This window comes from Peromyscus eremicus, chromosome 1 (assembly GCF_949786415.1).
Source record: "Peromyscus eremicus chromosome 1, PerEre_H2_v1, whole genome shotgun sequence".
Classification (NCBI taxonomy): domain Eukaryota; kingdom Metazoa; phylum Chordata; class Mammalia; order Rodentia; family Cricetidae; genus Peromyscus; species Peromyscus eremicus.
Window position 1 is genome coordinate 23,611,136 of NC_081416.1, and position 15,242 is coordinate 23,626,377.

The 15,242-nt window shown below is 40.2% G+C and overlaps 1 protein-coding gene across 2 annotated transcripts in view; it reads left to right on the forward strand.

Moving 5' to 3' along the window:
* The window catches only part of Noc3l (NOC3 like DNA replication regulator), a 33,736-nt gene extending 22,011 nt beyond the window's left edge, over positions 1-11,725 (forward strand). For both annotated transcript variants that reach the window (XM_059258504.1, XM_059258515.1), the window contains exons 12-21: positions 1,493-1,573; positions 1,880-1,980; positions 3,348-3,420; positions 3,500-3,563; positions 3,641-3,712; positions 4,020-4,201; positions 6,018-6,146; positions 7,550-7,647; positions 9,831-9,915; positions 10,559-11,725. In XM_059258504.1, coding sequence (XP_059114487.1) covers positions 1,493-1,573; positions 1,880-1,980; positions 3,348-3,420; positions 3,500-3,563; positions 3,641-3,712; positions 4,020-4,201; positions 6,018-6,146; positions 7,550-7,647; positions 9,831-9,915; positions 10,559-10,687 — 1,014 coding nt within the window. In that variant the 3' untranslated portion in view covers positions 10,688-11,725. The remainder of the gene's footprint in view (positions 1-1,492; positions 1,574-1,879; positions 1,981-3,347; positions 3,421-3,499; positions 3,564-3,640; positions 3,713-4,019; positions 4,202-6,017; positions 6,147-7,549; positions 7,648-9,830; positions 9,916-10,558) is intronic.
* Positions 11,726-15,242: the final 3,517 nt, after the last annotated feature.

Here is a 15,242-nt window from a genome sequence, read left to right on the forward strand (position 1 = left end):
GTGAAAGATAGGGGTCTAGTTTCCTTCTCTTTGTGGACATCTGGTTTTTCCTGTACCATTTGTTGATGATGCTGTCAAGAAAGAACTTTCTTTAGAGGCAAGGTCCTACTATGTAGCCTATGTTGGCCTTGGGGTTTTCCTCTCTTACCTCCAAAATGCTGGGGTTGTAGGCTTGTTCCATCACACCCAGTTTTAAATCATACTTAAGTCATAAAAATATTGAAATATAGTAGTTATATGAGATGCCATATATATATATATATATATATATATATATATATATATATTCATATTCCTAGTTATTTGGAAGGTTGAGGCAGGAGGATTGCTTGCGTCCAGATTTGAGACCAGCATCTGGAACCTAACAAGATTTCCTTTCAAAAAAGAAATAAAACAAGTTTGGAATCTAAAGTATTTAGAGCATTTCATTCCTCGTCCTGCCCTCTACAAAATCACTTTTTCTGATAATCAATTTGGACTGACAATTGTTGGTGGAGAGCAACAGATTTTTTTTTTTAAACTATGTAGACTTAACCTTTGGTTAGAGCTATTTTTACGCTTTTAATTATTGTCATGTATGCACATGTGAATGGTGTGGTGTGTGTTTGGAGGTCTGAAGACAAGTCTGTGGAAGCTCTTTCCTACCTCATGTGTTCTAGGGATTGCTCTAAGTTGACAGGCTTGGCAGCAAGTGTCTTTCCCTACTCAACAGCAGCCACTCCTCACAACTTAAAAAAAAGGTTTTCCACATTTCTTTATTTGTGTGTGTCTATGAAAAGCAATTTAGAATCATGAAATACAGACTTCATTTTTCTTGACAGAAAGGAAGCACTCATTTGAGTTTTTATTGATTTAATTATTTTATTGCTCAGAGTGCTAGTCTCTTAAATCTGGGTTGAAATCCAGTCACCACTTTTCATTTACTGACACTTTCGAAGGTTAATTTAGAAGAAGGGCAAATAGTACCTACCTTTAAGGGTCAATTTACAGCTGAAATGAGATGACATATGTAGCACATGTCAAAGTTCGTGATGCTGGGCGATCTTTATAAACATTGGTTGTTGCCATTGTTAGAGAGGGATCCTCTGTGTCCCTCTTTCTCTAATGTTTTTCTTCCACCTTTTTCCTAGGGGCAGCCAGTGATACTAATTTAGCTCACTGTGTATCTTTTTGTTTGTTTGTTTGTTTATTTTTGGAGACAGGGTTTCTCTGTGTAGTTTTGGTGCCTTTCCTGGATCTTGCTCTGTAGACCAGGCTGGCCTCAAACTCACAGAGATCCACCTGCCTCTGCCTCCCAAGTGCTGAGATTAAAGGTGTGTGCCACCACAGCCCAGCTCTCACTGTGTATATTATCCATTCTTTTCTACTTTGCTCATGTTTATATTCATAGACCATATGTGGTCTCACTGTGTGCTATTGTGGACACTCTGCCTCATTTTTGCCTTCACTGGTACATATTTACTTATTTTTCCCCCCTTATTTCTCCTTTCAGTGGAAGAAAGCAGAGGAGAAACTGGAGCGGGAACTTCGGGAGGCTGAAGCTTCGGAGAGCACGGAGAGAAAGCTGAAGTTGGTGGGCAGCTCCACTGTCATACTCCCAGAATGCTTTGTTAAATGATTTTTAGTTATAAGTTGTTTCAACTTAAAGTTGTATCATTTTGATGTATTTCATGGGTCTTAGGCAGATGATTTTCATGACATATAAGTACAGTGTGACGCATGCCCGTCTGTGAAATCACCAGATGTGTGTCTTTATCTGTTTTGTTCCAAAGTCTGAATTCTGGGAGGGATGAGAGGGGGAAAAGAAAGTTGTGATTGTGCTAATTCAAGGAGAGCTACCAGCTACTTCTTAGGTGTTCTTGTCTGCTTTCCCTGCCAGCACACAGAAACTCTGAATATTGTGTTTGTGACCTACTTCAGAATATTGAAGAAGGCCCAGAGGTCACCTCTTCTGCCAGCGGTTCTAGAAGGTCTTGCCAAGTAAGGGCTGTTCAGGCTGAACCCTTTAGATGTCTGCAAATACGTAGTGGCAATGTAGCTGTGACTCTCAGAGTGTGCCCTGATGTGTCCTAATGTTCCACTTCTCATTCCTTTTTTAGTCACCAGCCTTTCCTTGTGGGCCTTTTGCTTTTCTCATTTCAAACCTTTTAAATTTTATCTTTTATTCTTTCTACTTAACATGTTTCTGGCATCCCTAAGATTCACCTCTCAGTTCTTGATTCTGTTCTATCTTACGTGTATGGGTGTTTTACCTGCATGTATGTCTGTGTGCCATGTGCGTTCCTGGTGCCTGCAGAGGCCAAAGGAGGGCTTGGGTCCCCTGGACCTGGAGTCACAGGTGGTCTTGAGCTGCCCTGTGGGTGCTGATCGAACCTTCCTCTGAGAGAGCAGTAAATGCTCTGAACCACTGAGCCATCTTTCCAGCCCCAGTTCTTGATTCCTTTCTGTTCAGTGTGGTTGTTTATCTGCCAGCACAGTTGGTGTGGGTCAGACACACATGAATCCTAAGTCTGTGTTATTAACCTGGCTTGCAGATCATTTCTCTCGTTCTCTGTATCTGTTCCTGCCAAAGTAGATCTTTAAACTAAAGTAGTGTGCTTTTCACACTGATGATCTTAGGAATTGTTAGCTAAAAGTAATAGCTATTAAATCTGAGGTGGTATTTTGTACTCATTGCTATCCAATACAAATATAACACGCACTGCAGATGCAACTTGAAGCTTAGCCATGTTAGCCATGTTTGGTAGCTCCCTCAACCTCCTAAGTCCATGTTCTTACAAATGGCAGAATCCTGTCTTTTCTCTTTTCTTCCTTCCTTCCTTCCTTTCTTTTTTGGTTTTTCGAGAAAGGGTTTCTCTGTGTAACAGCTCTGGCTGTCCTGCAACTCAGTCTGTAGACCAGGTTGGCCTCGAACTCAAAGAGGTCTGCCTGCCTCTGTCTCCAGAGTGCTGGGATTAAAGATATACACCACCACCACCATCCAGCAGACTCCTTTCTTTTTATTGCTTCCTGTTTCCTGAGAGCTGATTTCTGCTGCCTTGTTATGACTTATAGAAAACTAATGCATTTAGTCAGGGCAGTTGTTTGCTCTCAGTAACTTGTTTCTCAGGACAGAGTACTTTTTGTCTGATGTCTCATATGTTCCTACCAAGTGTAATGTCCAGCAGTGTGAGATGGTGTAAAAAGTCAGTCTGAATTAAGTGAAAGCTGTCAGTGATCACTTATTTCCATTATGACTAACAATTTGAAATAAGTAATATTTAAAATGCAGTTTTATAGTCAAGCTATTTTACTCACTTTATTTCTACTTTTGGGTTATTCAGTAACTAAGTTTTATTTGATTCTAGGTTTGCACATCTTATAAATGTGGAGTTTTTTGATGATTTGTTAGTGGTTCTTCATACCCTCATTGAGTCTGGTGTAAGTAACTCTATCAGTGAATTACTTTTGGAACATATAAATGGCAACAATCATTCTCATTTGTTAATTTTTTTTTAAGGACCTAAGTTATCAAGAAAGTCTTCATTGTGTTCAAACTGCTTTTCATATTCTTTCTGGACAAGGTGAGTTACTGTCTTAGGTTTTATTTACTTTGTCCCTGAAGACTGTAACCTAATTTGTGTTTGTTGTTATCTCAAAGGTGATGTTCTAAATATTGACCCGATGAAATTCTATACACATCTCTACAAAACACTGTTTAAATTGCACGCAGGTATGTTTTTAGAAGATGCTTGTTTGGTACGTATGTATAAGAGAATATGTTGTGATCATAATTGTAGCCAATGAGAAATAGGGTCTGGTACATAATAAAATGCTGGCTTGCCCTTGTCATGTACCCATAGTTAATGAAAGAACTTAACGGGCTCGACAGGAAATGCAGTAAATGTATTCCAGAGCATCTCTTAAGTATTGCTCTACTGACTAGGATGATGGTTTGCAGCAGGTAGATGATTCATCTTGAGGGTTTTCTGGAGTTCAGAAAGTTGCATAATGAGAATGGCCTGTGGTGTCTGTTTTAGGTGCTACCAACGATGGTATTGAGATTGTACTCCACTGCCTTGATGTCATGCTAAGCAAGCGCAGAAAGCAGGTTTCTCATCAGCGAGCTCTTGCCTTCATCAAGCGCCTTTGTACGCTTGCTCTGCAGGTTCTTCCAAATGCAAGCATTGGCCTTTTAGCAACTACCAGAATATTGATGCATGTAAGTAGTGGTGTGAAGAAGTAGAGCTGAGTTTTTGGGGTACTGGCACTGTGCTTGTTTGATGTGTTTCTCTTTCCCTTGAATATTTATCATTATAACTAGATTAATTCATAGCCAGATGCAGTAGTTCATGCCTACAGTTACACCGGAGACTGATGCAGGAGGACAGCTCAAGCCCAAGAGTTTTAGGCCAGTCTGAGCCGTAGACTTAGAGCCAGTCTCTCTTCTAAGTCAGGGTCTCACTGTGTAATGCTGGCTGGCCTGGAACTAGCTGTGCAGACCAGCCTGGCCTCAGACTCACAAAGACCTGACTGCTTTTGCCTCCCAAGTGCTAGGATTAAAGGCGTGTGGCACCAGCTTAGTGAGATCACATTTCTTTAAAAAGGGGGAAAAGAAAATTCACATTTGTAAAGAATCAGGTGCTAAGAGAAGCAAAACAAAGCAATTAGTGATAGTTCCTGGAGGCAGCCATTTCCACCACCTGGTGTCTGTCCTTACTGTCCTGTGTAAGCACCTGTGCCACACACAAACATTTTGTTTTCATAGAAAGGAGATGTTGTGAATTATGTTATATGCTGTTTTTAGACTGTATAATGACAGACATTCATGTCAGTATAAATCTCCTACTTTGTTTTTAATGATTAAGGTTGTTTTAGTTCTCTGTTTAGCAAACACAGTTCTTAGAGTTCACTTGCCATTGTTACAAGCACTTCACAGATAATAATTACTTAGTTTTTGTAACTGAGATAGTTGTAGCAGTTGTTACTGGTCCTGCTTTGCAGCTGGGCTAAGGATGCAGAGGAGGGAAGTGACTCACCTTAGCAGACAGTGCTGGTGACCTGTAGAACTGGGGTGAGTGGCAGGCATGCTCTCGTTGCTGCCCAGCCTGCTGCCCACTTGCAGTGTTCTCAGTAAGCTGTTGTGAATTAAGAAATAGGTAGAAGTGGATTCACACTCACAGCTTGGCTTTTTTATGCTTCTTTGTTCTCCTAATAAATATAGAAATTGCTCTTATAAATGATGCTGTAGATACTTCTGTAGCAGGAATTTTAAAGAGTCTTATTAATAAAATCAAACCTGAAGCCAGGTTTTGGGGTGAATGCTGAAAGATCAGAGAAGCAGAACAAGCCACAGCTACCTCACCTCGCCAGTTCCTCAGCTGATCCTGTTTCCTCAGACTGTAAGCTTCTCAGTCCTTATCCAGAATGAATCTCAGCTGGACTGTGCTGCTCAAAGCCTAAAAGCTTAACCAGCCAAATGCTTGTAGTTTCTGGTCCTCACGCCTTACACATCTTTCTGCTTTCTGCCATCACTCCCTGGGATTAAAGGCTCACTTCTTGGGATTAAAGGCGTGTGTCACCATGCCTGGCTATTTCCAATGTGGCCTTGAACTCACAGAGATCCAGAGGGATTTCTGCCTCTGGAATGCTAGGATTAAAGGTGTGAGCTACCACTGCCTATCCTCTATGTTTAATATTGTGGCTGTCCTGTTCTCTGACCCCAGATAAGTTTATTAGGGTGCACAATATTTTGGGGAACACACTACCACCACATATTTCTATAAGAAAGATTTCTTAAAGTAAGATTGGAAGGTAGGAAGAATATGCCATCTTTGCAGATTGGGTAAATCTCTCCAAACTAAGACATTCTTTCATGATACATCTTTCAAGATGTAAATTATTTCTTATTAAAACTAGACTTAAAGATGTTAAGATTGTAGCCCTTATTATAACTGCAAATTTAAATGAAGTATAGGCCAGTTACATTCTTTAAATTAACTTACTTAATTCTTCCTTTTAATGTGATGTTTTTGCAGACTTTTCCCAGAACAGATCTGTTGCTTGATAATGAGTCTCAGGGCAGTGGAGTTTTCCTGCCTGAGCTGGAGGAGCCAGAGTACTGCAATGCCCAGAACACGGCGCTGTGGGAGCTGCACACACTGCGGGTAAGGCCTTCCTTCCCTTCCTCCTCCACCCCCTCTCCCCACTGCCCTTTCCTCCTCTCTTCTCTCTCTGAGTGAGCAGAATGTTTTCACCTTTTCCTCAAGTGTTACTGCTAGAGTGCTCATGGATGTGTTCTGGGATGCCTTCTGTAGGAACCGTACTTTAATACTGTATTCCTTAAGCTTTGAGTATGGTTTTTAAAACAGGAGAGTGTGGTGGTAGTTTTGTAATGAACTTAGGGAGATTTATTGAAGACTCCCCAACACTATTCAAAAAAAAAAGGATTTGTTATCAGGCTACTGTACATTTATACTACATTGGATTGTATCCAAGGAGATTTTGGTAGACTCCATTGCAAAGTAGCTTCAACTACAGTGCCAGGACCCTATAATGAGGCCAGCAGTAGAGTAAGCCTTATAGAAACTATGGTAAATTCTTTTTCACTATGAAATAGAAACTGCCTGTTGGTAGTTCTTTTTATACTGTTAACTTGGTCCTTTCACAAATGTGTATTTTTTTAACATTATTTTATGTATGAATGTTTTGCCTGCATGTATGTCTGTGTACCGTGTTAAAATACATATCCAGCCCCCAGATATGTATTTTAATCCTGAGAACTGAGGTAATACTCGGTTTTATGTTTTGAGACAGGGACTCTCTATGTAGCCCTGGCTGTTCTAGAACTCAGAGATCTCTGTGAGACCTCTGCCTCCCAAGTGCTGGTATTAAAGGTGTGTTCCACCACACCTGGCTAGTAATATTCTTTTAGATTTTTAAAAATTTTTCTTTTTAAAAATTTAAAAATATCTTTTTCCCCCTTTCCCTTTCTTCCCTCCATTCCCTCTCATGTCCACCTACCCTAGCTCCCTCTCAAATTAATGGCCTTTTTCTTTAACATACACACAAACATACATACAGAAATTATATATAATATAAATACATAAACACATGCACATACATATATACAACTTGCCGAGTCTGTTTATTGTTGCATATATATGACTTCAGGGCCGACCACTGGTACTGGATAACAATTAAGGGATCAACCCTGGGAAAGACTAATTTTTCCACTCTCTGCAGTCCTTAGTTACTTGTAGTTTTTTGCGTAGGAGCAGGGCCCTTGTCAGAGTTCCTTCTTCCACATTAGCGAGTCTCTTGGATATTGTCCTTGTTCATATCTTGTTTAGACAGCCATACTGTTGAGGTACTGTGGGTGAAGCTTCCCTGTCATTTGTAGGAGACATAATCTCACAGCAAATTTTCTGGTCCAAAGGCAATACTCTATGTGATTTGTATACATGTTTTTGGTTTTTTTTTTTTTTTTTTTTTTTTTTTAAGCTGTAAAATAATCTGTGGCTTGTGTTTTCGAAAGTACTGACCTGTGAATGTTTCTTTTCCTCTTCAGAGACATTACCATCCTGTAGTGAAAAGATTTGCAACTCACCTACTTGCTGGGGCACCATCTGAAGGTTCTGAGGCCCTCAAGCCTGAGCTGAGCCGAAGGTAGCGTTTGACAGTGCATTGCTTAAGTTTCTGCTTTTTGAGCAGGTTCTCACTATGTCACCTTGGCTGGCCTCGAGCTCAAAGATCCACTTGATTCTGCTGTGACTAAAATGTGTGTCACCTGGCCTGTTTAGGGTTTGTTTTTATTTGTTTGTTGTGCTTGGGATCAAACCCAAAGAACCAACTTATTCTAAGACTTAAAAAACTCAACCTGGGCTTTGTCCTTTTATATTTGTGTGTTTGTGTGGGTCCACATGTGTGTACAAGAGCTCCTAGGGAGGCTGGGGGTCAAATTGTGTGTTGTTCCTGAGAAGCCATCCACCTTCTACTTTTTTTGAGACAGGACCTAGACTTGCTGCCGTTCTGTTTTCAGTCTTTCCAGTTTGGGGATTCCAAATAACTGCCTGGCTTTTTTTCCTTTTTAGTGTGGTGACTAGGATTGAACCCAGGTCCCCATGCTTGCAGGATGAGCACTTTGGCAACTGAGCCATCTGCCCAGCCCCAGGTTTTTCTCTTTTTATAAGCCCATAGATTTCTTTAATTAGATATCATATGAATTATAACCTACTGATTTCATATTGTCCTTAAAGTCTAAACAAAATGGAAGAAATTCATATTTTTGTTGGATTGTTTGGGACAGGGTCCCATGGAGCCCAGGATGGCCACAAACTTTATCATATAAGAATGTATTTGTGTGTGATGACTTTACACTCTTGATCCTCTCCCCTTCACCTCCCAACACTTGGGAGGATTACAGGTATGCACCCTATGCCTGGCTAGTTGTTACCTTTTAAAATTGGAAGAATTCACTTAAAATTCACTTTTCTTACTTGCCTTGAAATACTAGATTTAGTTATTTCATTGATGCTTATGAGTGTTTTGCCTACACATATGTCTGTGCGCCACGTGTGAGCTGGGTATTCCTTGGGGTCATGAGAGTGCATCAGATTCCCTGAAACTAGAGCTACAAATGGTTGTGAATTGAACCTGTGTCCTCTGCAAGAACGAGTGCTCTTAACCACTGAGCCATCTCTTCAGCCCCTGTTTTGTATTTTTAAATTGCCAATATAGACAGCTGCTGTGCCCTCCAAATGAGGCTCAGCTTTGTTGTTTTCTATAAACCCTTTGTGTAAAGAGAGATGATTTTGGCCATACTAAATACAGAGGCTGCTTTTTCTTCCTCACAGCTTCCCGTGTCTGTCTCTAGCCTTGTTCCTTTTTCTTTCTCTTTGCATTGCTAGGAACATAAGCAAAGACCTGACATTTGCTAGGTATGCGTTGTTCACTGAGTCACATCCTCAGCTGACTCCTAACATTGGTTTCTTTATAAAAGGGAAAAGAGTAGGTTCTTTGTCGTTGTTTTTAGTAATTATTCTGGCATATTTTCACTAATAGCCGTAAACATTTGCCTCTTCTGTGCCAGTTTTCCTTTTCTGGAGGAAGATGAAGCCTGGGTTTATCTCTGAGGTTTGGCCAGCGGAAAAGGCTCTTTTTCCTTGGGGAATGAAACTTGGGGTGTGAGTACAGTCCTTACCCCTCTCCCTTGAGTAATGTGGCTCATAGTAACCCCAGATGACTAAGATTTGCTTACATGGTCTGGGTATGGACATATTTTCTGTCATGAATATCCTGCCCTTGTTTTTGATCCAGGCTAGTAGCTGAAGGGTTGAGTGGTGTTTGAAGTCAGTGGGTGACAGCTCCATGCTTTGCTCCTCTAGTTCCAGTGACAGGTTTAGTTGCTTGTCATTAATATCACTAGTTGAGTTGGGATTCAGTCATGCGAGCTGGTCGACATCTGCTTAGCACTCTTCCTGGGCTGTAGGCCTGCATTTCTGAGTGTGTACTAGATTTTTCTGAGATAACTTTAGTAAGATAATGTTGATACTACAGAGGAAGTTAGGTTTTATTTATCTATTTATTTTTGAGACAGGGTCTCTCTAAGTACCTCTGGCTGTCCTAGAACTGCTTTGTAGACCAGGCCGGCCTTGAATTCACAGAGATCTACCTGCCTCTGCCTCTAAATTGCTAGAATTAAAGGCATATACCACCAAGCCTGGCTAGTTTGTATCTTAAATGAATGAGTTGGTTGAATGCTTGATGTTATTCTTCAGATACAATGTAGCTCTTAAAGTTATACAAATGGTGGTTTCTCTGCATATCTTATATTTTTTTTAAAATTATAGATCTGCAGTTGAACTTTTTGAGACTTATAGTATGGCAGCAATGACATTCAACCCTCCTGTTGAATCTTCAAACTCCAAAAAGAAGGTATGTGATACTTTTTTTTAATAGAGGAAATAAACATTAAATCAATGCGTCTATTAGCAATTCAGCTTTACCAATTTTCTTTTCTTTTTTCTTCTTTTTTTGAGACATGGTATTGCTTTGTAGTCCAGGCTGACCTTGAACTTATGATTGTCTTACCTTAGCCTCCCATGGATTGAGAGTATAAGTATTGACCACAAAGGCCTGGCTCTAGGAGTTGAGAGTGGGTTGGATACATGGGGCTGAAATTCTATAGAGATGATTGGTGAGATTTTCATTCAGTATAGGGTACGTCCAAGACCTGACTGGACATCTCTCATTACTATATTTCTTTTTGTTGTTTTTGTTTGTTTTGAGACTGGGTCTCACTGTGTATAGCTCTGGCTGATCTAGAACTCACTTTGTAGACCAGGCTAGCCTTGAACGCACAGAGATCCACCTGTCTCTGCCTTCTGAATGCTGAGGCTAATGGCATGTGCTACCACCACCTGGCACAATATGAGTAGTTTTTTTTTTTTTTTTTTTTTTTTTTTTTGGTTTTTTCGAGACAGGGTTTCTCTGTGTAGCTTTGCGCCTTTCCTGGATCTCGCTCTGTAGACCAGGCTGATGAGTAGTTTTAACTATTAATTTTAACCTTTTGTTCCAGGATAAATTTTTACAAGGGGACTCATTTTTGAATGAAGATTTAAATCAACTAATCAAAAGATACTGCAGTGAAGTTGCTACTGAGATACCACTGGATTTCACAAAATGTTTGAAAACATCTTTACAGTAGAATAAAGGTGAAGAGTCAGTGACTGTCTTATATAATCGTATGTGCATGTGCAGAGACACATACAGATACATGAGGGCCTTCTTCACGTACAGGAACACTTCCTAAGAATGACTATATGAGGACTGAAGCAGAGGCCACAGAAGACACTGCTTATTGCTTTGCTTTTTATGGCTTACTCAGCTTGCTTTCTCATACAGCTCAGGCAAACTTGCCCAGGAATGGCACTGCCCACTGGTGGTGGGCTGGGCCCTACCACATCAGTCGTTAATTCTATAAATGCCCTACAGACATGCCCACAGGCAAGTCTGATGGAGGCAATTCTTCATTCAGTTGAGGTTCCCTCTTCACAGGTGACTTTAGTGTATGTCAAGTTGACAAAAACCAAGCAAGAGAGTTATTAAATCCCCTTTATAAGTATATAAATATTGTTATTGCAGCAGCATAGATGAAAGCAGATAATAGATTTTGTAAAGATTTTTTAAAAATAGCTTAAAATTAGATTCTTGTTCATTGGCTCTTGTTGAATGATACACATAAGGAATAACTAAATCTGACCTTTGGAAGGAATGAGTATTGCCAGGGGTGTGGGGGATGTATGGGCGCACTCCTTTAATCCCAGCACTCAGGAGACAGAGGCAGACAGTTCTCTGTGAGATCAAGGCCAGTCTGATCTACAGAGTGAGTTCCAGGATGGCCAGGCCAGGGGCTGTTACACCAAGAAATCCCGTCTCAAAGAAACCAAAAAAAAAAAAAAAAAAAAAAAAAAAAAGGAATGAGTGCTCTTATGGCTAGTTTCAAAGGAAGTTTGAATGAGATTCTAGAATCCTGGAAGTTGTGTTTATTATTTTACGTGAGAGTGATAGGGGAAATTTGAATGAGATTCTAGAATCCTGGAAGTTGTGTTTATTATTTTACGTGAGAGTGATGGGGAAATTGCTCAGGAGGATGAAAGCAGAGCCGAGATTTCCACTGTGCTCTAGGGATATTGGTTCCTGACAAGCCAGGAAAGTGTTTTCCTTTTAAATTCTTACAGATAAAAACTGTGCCGGGCGGTGGTGGCGCACGCCTTTAATTCCAGCACTCGGGAGGCAGAGGCCAGCCTGGGCTACCAATGAGTTCCAGGAAAGGCGCAAAGCTACACAGAGAAACCTGTCTCGAAAAACTAAAAAAAACCCAAAAACTGTATATGTTTATAAATAGAGTTAAAAAGCATTATTTTATACAATAGCTATTGCCATATTGTAGAGATGACTTATGAAATGTGTACATAAATATTTTCTGCTATTAATAGTTGAATAAAGTAGCTTCCTTCTACTTCATAGTCTTGTGAAAGTTTGTTTTTTTTCATTGTTAGTGAAAAGCAGTTCAGCTAATTAGACTGTTAATTCAGCACCAGAGAAGCCAGTTCTCCTGGCACTTAGAGCTCTTTCCTCATGAAAATGTGAAAACAGAAAATTCCCTTACCACCCAGCAGACTCTGGAACAGTGACCAGTTACCAGTTTAAAGCCAGCCATTACTCCTTTTGAGAATTAAGCTGGGCATGTGGGTGTCTGGGAAGACAAGGTCAACAGGTTTTAGAGGAGAGGGGAATGAGGGAGGGAATAATTACCAGCTGGATTGGAACATAAGTGTAGCTAGAGTTTTCCTGCCTGGCCCACAGTCAGGACAAATCTCTCTCACCTGCTAGTCCCACAGCCACTCAGACCCAACCAAGTAAACACAGAGACTTATATTGCTTACAAACTGTATGGCCATGGCAGGCTTCTTGCTAACTGTTCTTACAGCTTAAATTAATCCATTTCTATAAATCTATACCTTGCCACATGGCTCGTGGCTTACCGGCATCTTCACATGCTGTTTGTCATCGTGGCGGCTGGCAGTGTCTCTCTGACTCAGCCTTCCACTTCCCAGCTTTATTCTCCTCCTTGTCCCGCCTACACTTCCTGCCTAGCCAATGACCAATCAGTGTTTTATTTATTGACTAATCATCAACACATTTGCCATACAGAACATCCCACAGCACATGAGTGCATTCTTGTATTGAGTTCCAGAAGTAAGTCTCTCTTTTTTTTTTAATTCCTTGAGACAGAATCTCACTTTATAGCTTGGGCTGTCCTGGAACTTTGAAAGATCTGCCTGCCTCTGCCTGGGATTAAAGGTGTGTACTACCATGCCCGGCCTAAAAATATTTCTGGAGCTACATTTTTGAGGCTTTATTGTTTTTTTGTTTTGAGACAGAGTCTCCCTATGTAGTCCTAGCTGTCCTGGAACTCCCTGTGTAGACCAGGCCAGCCTTGAACATTAATGGTGAGAAAAGGTATGCTTCAGCATACAAGTACTTTCTTAAACCCTACTGTTTGAATAAAAAATTCTAAGAATGTTAGAAATATTTATATACACAACCAAAAAAATCTGTCTGTATGTCATATATTTTACTTTGGCAGCAATAACATATGTAAGAGAAAAATCAGTTTTTTGTTTTTTTTTTTTTCTGGAGCTGAGGACCAAACCCAGGGCATTGTGTAGGCAAGCGCTCTACCACTGAGCTAAATCCCCAACCCCGAAGTCAGTTTTAAAACAGGAATTGATTGATTGGGTATTTTATGACTATTTTACAGTTTTTAGTTTCTTGTCGCAGTTGGACCATAAATCTATACAATTAGCATTTGAATAACATATATGAATTTGAAGATGAACTATATGTGTACATTAACTTTTTTATATAGCCTTACATTAATGTTTCTTTTTTGGAGATAAATATTACAGGCATTAGTAATCACAGGCACATATACATATACCTTGAGGGCTATATTAAACTACAGCCTTAATTTTTTTGAAGACAGATCTTGTCACTTACTATGTGCCCGGCAGTACACTAGGCACTTAGAATTGAAGTGGGATAATAGGAGTAAAACAGCCTTAGTGCTCCATGATCTTTGATGCCAAGTCAGGTAGTTCACGCTACTTAAAAATGCATCATTACCCAGTTCACTGTCAGAATTATTTCTAAGTTCAAAGGCTGTCATCTGAAATAAGCACAGTATGTGCTCAAAGAGATGCCAGGGTATCTTCATAATGCAGATTTAGAATGTGTTTAAAAGCCACTATTTAACCTACTCTTGTGTCAGACATCTTTAGCTTTAGTTACTTTTAGGAAAAGATTGCAGAGAACATGTAGCTTAACCATGGGTCCTGGGGGGAATGAGAAAGGTCGAGACTGTTTATGAGTTTGCTGTCTGATGACTGGTAGACCTATCCATTCACCTTTTCTGGCCTTGGTGTTTGTGAGAGAGGCAACAGTAAAGGGGTTAAAAGTGTACCTTGTCCCTTTTCTGGGGGCTGCCTCTTACTCTGCCAAATATACGACCAAAGAAAATAGCTCCAAAACCTTACTCTTTATTGACAGGAGAGTGTAGCAGTCTATGGAGCTTTATGTTTTAGAGTTAATTCCATTTTACTGCAACAAAGCCAGCCCTTGTTCCTTTTTAGAACCAAGCCTTTAGTGTCTGTAGACATATTGCAGAGATATTGGAAGGGAACAGGAAGGGAAAGATGGGTTTTAGAAAGACCTGGCATATTTTATACTGGGCCTTCATGAGCCATCAGTACCTCCAGAGCCATCGAGATGGGAAGCCTTTATTGGAAACAAGTCTGGTTAAAACAAGGCACTTGTAACTCCACTTTTATTGAGTCCAGACTCCATATTGGTCAGCAGGAAACTGTAAACGTGTGCTTGTGCTGTGGTTAACATGCGAAGAGGTCTTACCTTATGAGGGCATTTCTGCTCAGATAGTATCCTTACTGCTCAATTCCCAGACACTCTCTAGTATTCTTATCTTGTCCAATAATCAGTTGTCATCAGACAGGTGACTGAGAGGAAGAGGATCTGTCACCTTCCTACCAAGTATCACGCTTGATTCTCACTCTAATTCTTTATTGCCAGATTGTTTTCTTTGTAAGTTGGGCTGCCAACTTTGACATGATTCACATGTAGAGGGTATGAGGTCCTTGTTCACATTGGTAAGTACTAGGGAAATCAGGAAAGTTAAACAGGCAGGCTTGTCTCTTCAAAGAAAGGAGATATTTACCTGTTTTCTACCCAGAATGCTGGGAATGGATGTAGTTTACAGCCTGTTAATCTTTTGCTATCTGTAAGCCCTGGCTTCACCTGAATCACCCAGACTATTATGTTTGTTTATCCCAGACTTTCCCTCTGTAGACCTTGAGCATTGCTTCCCAGTCAATAAAACTCATGTCACTTGTGCTTTACAACAGCCTAAGTAACTTCAGTGTTATCTTAGGGCCACTACAATCTTGACTCCCATGGGCTGTTATGTTTACCTCAGTCATTACCCCTAGACCCTTATCTTGACCATTGTTTTTAAGACAATAGAACCTATCTTTATGGAAGAAGCCGCAGGTACTTTGTAAAGAGTTTCAATGTAAATGTGTCTTAAATGTTGTATACACAGGATCGAGTGAATTGTCATCAGGAAACTTTCTTTTCCAAAGTTGTGCTGTGCTTAAATATGGCTAAAATAAACTCCCTGGTGT